The 7,434-nt window shown below is 45.0% G+C and overlaps 1 protein-coding gene across 2 annotated transcripts in view; it reads left to right on the top strand.

The window, feature by feature from the left end:
* Nucleotides 1-85: 85 nt before the first annotated feature.
* stpg2 (sperm-tail PG-rich repeat containing 2) overlaps nucleotides 86-7,434 on the top strand; it is a 56,262-nt gene continuing 48,913 nt past the window's right edge. The window contains exon 1 of one of the 2 annotated variants that reach the window (XM_058375527.1): nucleotides 86-1,527. In XM_058375527.1, coding sequence (XP_058231510.1) covers nucleotides 1,419-1,527 — 109 coding nt within the window. In that variant the 5' untranslated portion in view covers nucleotides 86-1,418. The remainder of the gene's footprint in view (nucleotides 1,528-7,434) is intronic. The other variant, XM_058375526.1, reaches the window with a different exon arrangement.

Below are 7,434 nucleotides of genomic sequence, written 5' to 3' on the forward strand. Positions count from 1 at the left end.
ACACACACACACACACACACACACGAGTCCACACATGCACACACTTCACTCACTCACGAGTCCACACACACACACACACACACACACACACGAGTCCACACATGCACACACTTCACTCACTCACGAGTCCACACACACACGAGTCCACACACACACACTTGCTTCACTCACTCACAAGTCCACACATACACACACACTTACTTCACTCACTCACGAGTCCACACACACACACACTTCACTCACTCACGAGTCCACACACACACACACTTCACTCACTCACGAGTCCACACACACATACACACACACACTTACTTCACTCACTCACGAGTTCACACATACACACACACACACACACGAGTCCACACACACACACTTACTTCACTCACTCACGAGTCCACACACACACACTTCACTCACTCACCAGTCCACACACACATACACACACACACTTACTTCACTCACTCACGAGTCCACACATACACACACACACACGAGTCCACACACACATACACACACACACTTACTTCACTCACTCACGAGTCCACACACACACACACACACTTACTTCACTCACGAGTCCACACACACACTTACTTCACTCACTCACGAGTCCACACACACACACACACACACTTACTTCACTCACTCACGAGTCCATACATACACACACGAGTCCACGCACACACACACACTTCACTCACGAGTCCACACACACACACTTAGTTCACTCACTCACGAGTCCATGCGCGCGCACACACACACACTTACTTCATTCAGACACTCACGAGTCCACACACACACACTTACTTCACACACACACACACACACACTTACTTCACACACACACTCACGAGTCCACACATGCACACACACTTACTTCACACGCACACTCTAACGTTCACAAGCTTGCATGGTTCTGAAGGGTAAGTGTAATTGAAGAGGAGCACTGGCTAGTCCAGAGGTCAGATACAGTGTGAAGACGTGTAAATACACTCACTGTCCACTTTATTAGGAACACCTGTACATGCTTTCATCAGTCTGATCTGTCCTGTACAAACTGATCATTAATTTGAATATCACGATAATGATCAGTATCCGTGGTGTGAGTAATAGACGATGTGAGCAGTGTAAACACGGCGAGTGCGCGTGTGTGTGTGTGTACATGATGTGTTTATAGAGAAACACAGCGCGAGATCAGCGCAACAAAACAAACAGAAACAGCCTTCGTCACTAAGCGCGTGCATTATGAACGATCTCCATGGTGCCCACGTGCCCACGGGCGGAGACGCACAAGCTCCGGACACTAAAAACCGCGTCTTGTATCCAAGCGATGGTGAGACGCATGCGCAGAGACGATCTCCGATGTCCGACACTGCAGCTGGACTCTTCACTCTGTTCATCACCGTGGAGAAGGAGAGATGTACTGTCGCGCGCGCAGGGTCACGGATTTGTGCTCCGCGAGCGCGAGCACCGACAACGTGGGTCCGGGCTCCTACAATGTCCAGAGATCTGCTCCAGAGAGAACCGGTGAGAACCCAGCACTGTCCACTGTCACATCACTGACCAGGGGGAAGTCCAGAACCTCGGTCACATTAAACTGCACGTAAAGTTAGATTCCCAAAATTCTAAAGATCAGTTACTGTTCTCCTGATGTTCTACTGCTGTTCTACTGTTCTCCTGATGTTCTACTGCTGTTCTACTGTTCTCCTGATGTTCTACTGTTCTCCTGATGTTCTACTGCTGTTCTACTGTTCTCCTGATGTTCTACTGTTCTCCTGATGTTCTACTGTTCTACTGCTGTTCTATTGTTCTCCTGATGTTCTACTGTTCTCCTGATGTTCTACTGTTCTACTGCTGTTTTACTGTTCTCCTGATGTTCTACTGTTCTACTGCTGTTCTATTGTTCTACTGCTGTTCTACTGTTCTCCTGATGTTCTATTGTTCTACTGCTGTTCTACTGTTCTCCTGATGTTCTATTGTTCTCCTGATGTTCTACTGTTCTCCTGATGTTCTACTGTTCTACTGCTGTTCTATTGTTCTCCTGATGTTCTACTGTTCTACTGCTGTTGTACTGTTCTCCTGATGTTCTCCTGATGTTCTACTGTTCTACTGTTCTCCTGAAGTTGTACTGTTCTCCTGATGTTCTCCTGATGTTCTACTGTTCTGCTGATGTTCCCCTGATGTTCTCCTGATGTTCTACTGTTCTCCTGATGTTCTCCTGATGTTCTACTGTTCTCCTGCTTTTCTACTGTTCTCCTGATGTTCTGCTGTTCTCCTGATGTTCTACTGTTCTCCTGATGTTCTACTGTTCTCCTGATGTTCTACTGTTCTCCTGATGTTCTAGTGTTCTCCTTCTGTTCTACTCATAGGCGTGGCTAAGCCATTTTTTACTCAGTCCTCCTAAAATTCTGCGATTCTCCATAAACTCTACACAAATTGGTGATCTCCTCAGTCCACTTTAAATTTCATATGAAAACTTCGACAGACTTTCGGCTCCTCCCCATCGAGGAGAGGATCAGAGGACAAGTGTGTGTGTGTCTGTGTGTTTGTGTGTCTCTGTGTGTTTGTGTCTCTGTGTGTTTGTGTCTCTGTGTGTTTGTGTGTCTCTGTGTGTCTCTGTGTGTTTGTGTGTCTCTGTGTGTTTGTGTGTCTCTGTGTGTTTGTGTGTCTCTGTGTGTTTGTGTGTTCTGTGTGTCTCTGTGTGTTTGTGTGTTTGTGTGTCTCTGTGTGTTTGTGTGTTCTGTGTGTTTGTGTGTCTCTGTATGTTTGTGTGTCTCTGTGTGTTTGTGTGTCTGTGTGTCTCTGTGTGTTTGTGTGTCTGTGTGTCTCTGTGTGTTTGTGTGTCTCTGTGTGTTTGTGTGTCTCTGTGTGTTTGTGTGTCTCTGTGTGTCTGTGTGTCTCTGTGTGTTTGTGTGTCTCTGTGTGTTTGTGTGTCTGTGTGTTTGTGTCTCTGTGTGTTTGTGTGTCTGTGTGTCTCTGTGTGTTTGTGTGTCTGAGTGTTTGTGTGTCTCTGTGTGTTTGTGTGTCTGTGTGTCTCTGTGTGTCTCTGTATGTTTGTGTGTCTCTGTGTGTTTGTGTGTCTCTGTATGTTTGTGTGTCTCTGTGTGTTTGTGTGTCTGTGTGTTTGTGTGTCTGTGTGTTTGTGTGTCTGTGTGTCTCTGTGTGTTTGTGTGTCTCTGTGTGTTTGTGTGTCTCTGTGTGTTTGTGTGTTTGTGTGTCTGTGTGTCTCTGTGTGTCTGTGTGTTTGTGTGTCTGTGTGTCTCTGTGTGTTTGTGTGTCTCTGTGTGTGTTTGTGTGTCTGTGTGTCTCTGTGTGTTTGTGTGTCTCTGTGTGTTTGTGTGTTCTGTGTGTTTGTGTGTCTCTGTATGTTTGTGTGTCTCTGTGTGTTTGTGTGTCTCTGTGTGTTTGTGTGTCTCTGTATGTTTGTGTGTCTCTGTGTGTTTGTGTGTTTGTTTATCTCTGTATGTTTGTGTGTCTCTGTGTGTCTGTGTGTCTCTGTGTGTTTGTGTGTCTCTGTGTGGTTGTGTGTCTGTGTGTCTGTGTGTTTGTGTGTCTCTGTATGTTTGTGTGTCTCTGTGTGTTTGTGTGTCTCTGTATGTTTGTGTGTGTCTGTGTGTCTCTGTGTGTTTGTGTGTCTGTGTGTCTCTGTGTTTGTGGGTCTGTGTGTCTCTGTGTGTTTGTGTCTCTGTGTGTCTGTGTGTTTGTGTGTCTCTGTGTGTTTGTGTCTCTGTGTGTTTGTGTGTCTGTGTGTCTCTGTGTGTTTGTGTGTCTGTGTGTCTCTGTGTGTTTGTGTGTCTGTGTCTCTGTGTGTTTGTGTGTCTTTGTGTGTTTGTGTGTCTGTGTGTCTCTGTGTGTTTGTGTGTCTCTGTGTGTTTGTGTCTCTGTGTGTTTGTGTGTCTCTGTGTGTTTGTGTGTCTCTGTGTGTTTGTGTGTCTGTGTGTCTCTGTGTGTTTGTGTGTCTCTGTGTTGTTGTGTGTCTCTGTGTGTCTGTGTGTCTCTGTGTGTTTGTGTGTCTGTGTGTCTCTGTGTGTTTGTGTGTCTCTGTGTGTTTGTGTGTTTGTGTGTCTCTGTGTGTTTGTGTCTCTGTGTGTCTGTTTGTCTGTGTGTCTGTGTGTCTCTGTGTGTTTGTGTGTCTCTGTGTGTTTGTGTGTCTGTGTGTCTCTGTGTGTTTGTGTGTCTCTGTGTGTTTGTGTGTTCTGTGTGTTTGTGTGTCTCTGTATGTTTGTGTGTCTCTGTGTGTTTGTGTGTCTCTGTGTGTTTGTGTGTCTCTGTATGTTTGTGTGTCTCTGTGTGTTTGTGTGTTTGTTTATCTCTGTATGTTTGTGTGTCTCTGTGTGTCTGTGTGTCTCTGTGTGTTTGTGTGTCTCTTTGTGTTTGTGTGTCTCTGTGTGGTTGTGTGTCTCTGTATGTTTGTGTGTGTCTGTGTGTCTCTGTGTGTTTGTGTGTCTGTGTGTCTCTGTGTTTGTGGGTCTGTGTGTCTCTGTGTGTTTGTGTCTCTGTGTGTCTGTGTGTTTGTGTGTCTCTGTGTGTTTGTGTCTCTGTGTGTTTGTGTGTCTGTGTGTCTCTGTGTGTTTGTGTGTCTGTGTGTCTCTGTGTGTTTGTGTGTCTGTGTCTCTGTGTGTTTGTGTGTCTTTGTGTGTTTGTGTGTCTCTGTGTGTTTGTGTGTCTGTGTGTCTCTGTGTGTTTGTGTGTCTCTGTGTGTTTGTGTGTCTCTGTGTGTTTGTGTGTCTCTGTATGTTTGTGTGTCTCTGTGTGTTTGTGTGTTTGTTTATCTCTGTATGTTTGTGTGTCTCTGTGTGTCTGTGTGTCTCTGTGTGTTTGTGTGTCTCTGTGTGTTTTTGTGTCTGTGTGTTTGTGTGTTCTGTGTGTTTGTGTGTCTCTATGTGTTTTTGTGTGTCTCTGTGTGTTTGTGTGTGTTTGTGTGTCTCTGTGTGTTTGTGTGTCTCTGTGTGTCTCTGTGTGTTTGTGTGTCTCTGTGTGTTTGTGTGTCTCTGTATGTTTGTGTGTCTCTGTGTGTCTGTGTGTCTCTGTGTGTTTGTGTGTCTCTTTGTGTTTGTGTGTCTCTGTGTGTTTGTGTGTCTGTGTGTCTCTGTGTTTGTGTGTCTCTATGTGTTTTTGTGTGTCTCTGTGTGTTTGTGTGTGTTTGTGTGTCTCTGTGTGTTTGTGTGTCTCTGTGTGTCTCTGTGTGTTTGTGTGTCTCTGTGTGTCTCTGTGTGTTTGTGTGTCTCTGTGTGTTTGTGTGTCTCTGTGTGTCTGTGTGTCTCTGTGTGTTTGTGTGTCTCTTTGTGTTTGTGTGTCTCTGTGTGTTTGTGTGTCTGTGTGTCTCTGTGTGTTTGTGTGTCTCTGTATGTTTGTGTGTCTCTGTGTGTTTGTGTGTCTCTGTATGTTTGTGTGTGTTTGTGTGTCTGTGTGTTTGTGTGTCTGTGTGTCTCTGTGTGTTTGTGTGTCTCTTTGTGTTTGTGTGTCTCTGTGTGTTTGTGTGTCTGTGTGTCTCTGTGTGTTTGTGTGTCTCTGTATGTTTGTGTGTCTCTGTGTGTTTGTGTGTCTCTGTATGTTTGTGTGTGTTTGTGTGTCTGTGTGTTTGTGTGTCTGTGTGTCTCTGTGTTTGTGGGTCTGTGTGTCTCTGTGTGTTTGTGTGTCTGTGTGTCTCTGTGTGTTTGTGTGTCTGTGTGTCTCTGTGTGTTTGTGTGTCTGTGTGTTTGTGTGTCTGTGTGTTTGTGTGTCTTTGTGTGTTTGTGTGTCTCTGTGTGTTTGTGTGTCTGTGTGTCTCTGTGTGTTTGTGTGTTTGTGTGTCTTTGTGTGTTTGTGTGTCTCTGTGTGTTTGTGTGTCTGTGTGTCTCTGTGTGTTTGTGTGTCTCTGTATGTTTGTGTGTCTCTGTGTGTTTGTGTCTCTGTGTGTTTGTGTGTCTCTGTGTGTTTGTGTGTCTCTGTGTGTTTGTGTGTCTGTGTGTCTCTGTGTGTTTGTGTGTTCTGTGTGTTTGTGTGTCTCTGTGTGTTTGTGTGTCTGTGTGTCTCTGTGTGTTTGTGTGTCTGTGTGTCTGTGTGTCTCTGTGTGTTTGTGTGTCTGTGTGTCTCTGTGTGTTTGTGTGTCTCTGTGTGTTTGTGTGTCTCTGTGTGTTTGTGTGTTCTGTGTGTTTGTGTGTCTCTGTATGTTTGTGTGTCTGTGTGTTTGTGTGTCTGTGTGTTTGTGTGTCTCTGTGTGTTTGTGTGTCTCTGTGTGTTTGTGTGTCTCTGTATGTTTGTGTGTCTCTGTGTGTTTGTGTGTTTGTGTGTCTCTTTGTGTTTGTGTGTCTCTGTGTGTCTGTGTGTCTCTGTGTGTTTGTGTGTCTCTGTATGTTTGTGTGTCTCTGTGTGTTTGTGTGTCTCTGTATGTTTGTGTGTGTCTGTGTGTCTCTGTGTTTGTGTGTCTCTGTGTGTCTCTGTGTGTTTGTGTGTCTCTGTATGTTTGTGTGTGTCTGTGTGTCTGTGTGTTTGTGTGTCTGTGTGTCTCTGTGTTTGTGGGTCTGTGTGTCTCTGTGTGTTTGTGTGTCTGTGTGTTTGTGTGTCTCTGTGTGTTTGTGTGTCTGTGTGTCTCTGTGTGTTTGTGTGTCTGTGTGTCTGTGTGTTTGTGTGTCTGTGTGTTTGTGTGTCTTTGTGTGTTTGTGTGTCTCTGTGTGTTTGTGTGTCTGTGTGTCTCTGTGTGTTTGTGTGTTTGTGTGTCTTTGTGTGTTTGTGTGTCTCTGTGTGTTTGTGTGTCTGTGTGTCTCTGTGTGTTTGTGTGTTTGTGTGTCTTTGTGTGTTTGTGTGTCTCTGTGTGTTTGTGTGTCTGTGTGTCTCTGTGGGTCTGTGTGTCTCTGTGTGTTTGTGTCTCTGTGTGTTTGTGTGTCTGTGTGTCTCTGTGTGTTTGTGTGTCTGTGTGTCTCTGTGTGTTTGTGTGTCTGTGTCTCTGTGTGTTTGTGTGTCTGTGTCTGTGTGTTTGTGTGTCTCTGTGTGTTTGTGTGTCTGTGTGTCTCTGTGTGTTTGTGTGTCTCTGTATGTTTGTGTGTCTCTGTGTGTTTGTGTCTCTGTGTGTTTGTGTGTCTCTGTGTGTTTGTGTGTCTGTGTGTCTCTGTGTGTTTGTGTGTTCTGTGTGTTTGTGTGTCTCTGTGTGTTTGTGTGTTTGTGTGTTTGTGTGTCTCTGTGTGTCTGTGTGTCTCTGTGTGTTTGTGTGTCTCTGTGTGTTTTTGTGTCTGTGTGTCTCTGTGTGTTTGTGTGTCTCTGTGTGTTTGTGTGTCTCTGTGTGTTCTGTGTGTTTGTGTGTCTCTATGTGTTTTTGTGTGTCTCTGTGTGTTTGTGTGTGTTTGTGTGTCTCTGTGTGTTTGTGTGTGTTTGTGTGTCTCTGTGTGTTTGTGTGTCTGTGTGTCTCTGTGTGTTTGTGTGTTTGTGTGTCTCTGTGTGTCTGTGTGTCTGTGTGTT

Source organism: Hemibagrus wyckioides, linkage group LG22 (genome assembly GCF_019097595.1).
Source record: "Hemibagrus wyckioides isolate EC202008001 linkage group LG22, SWU_Hwy_1.0, whole genome shotgun sequence".
Classification (NCBI taxonomy): domain Eukaryota; kingdom Metazoa; phylum Chordata; class Actinopteri; order Siluriformes; family Bagridae; genus Hemibagrus; species Hemibagrus wyckioides.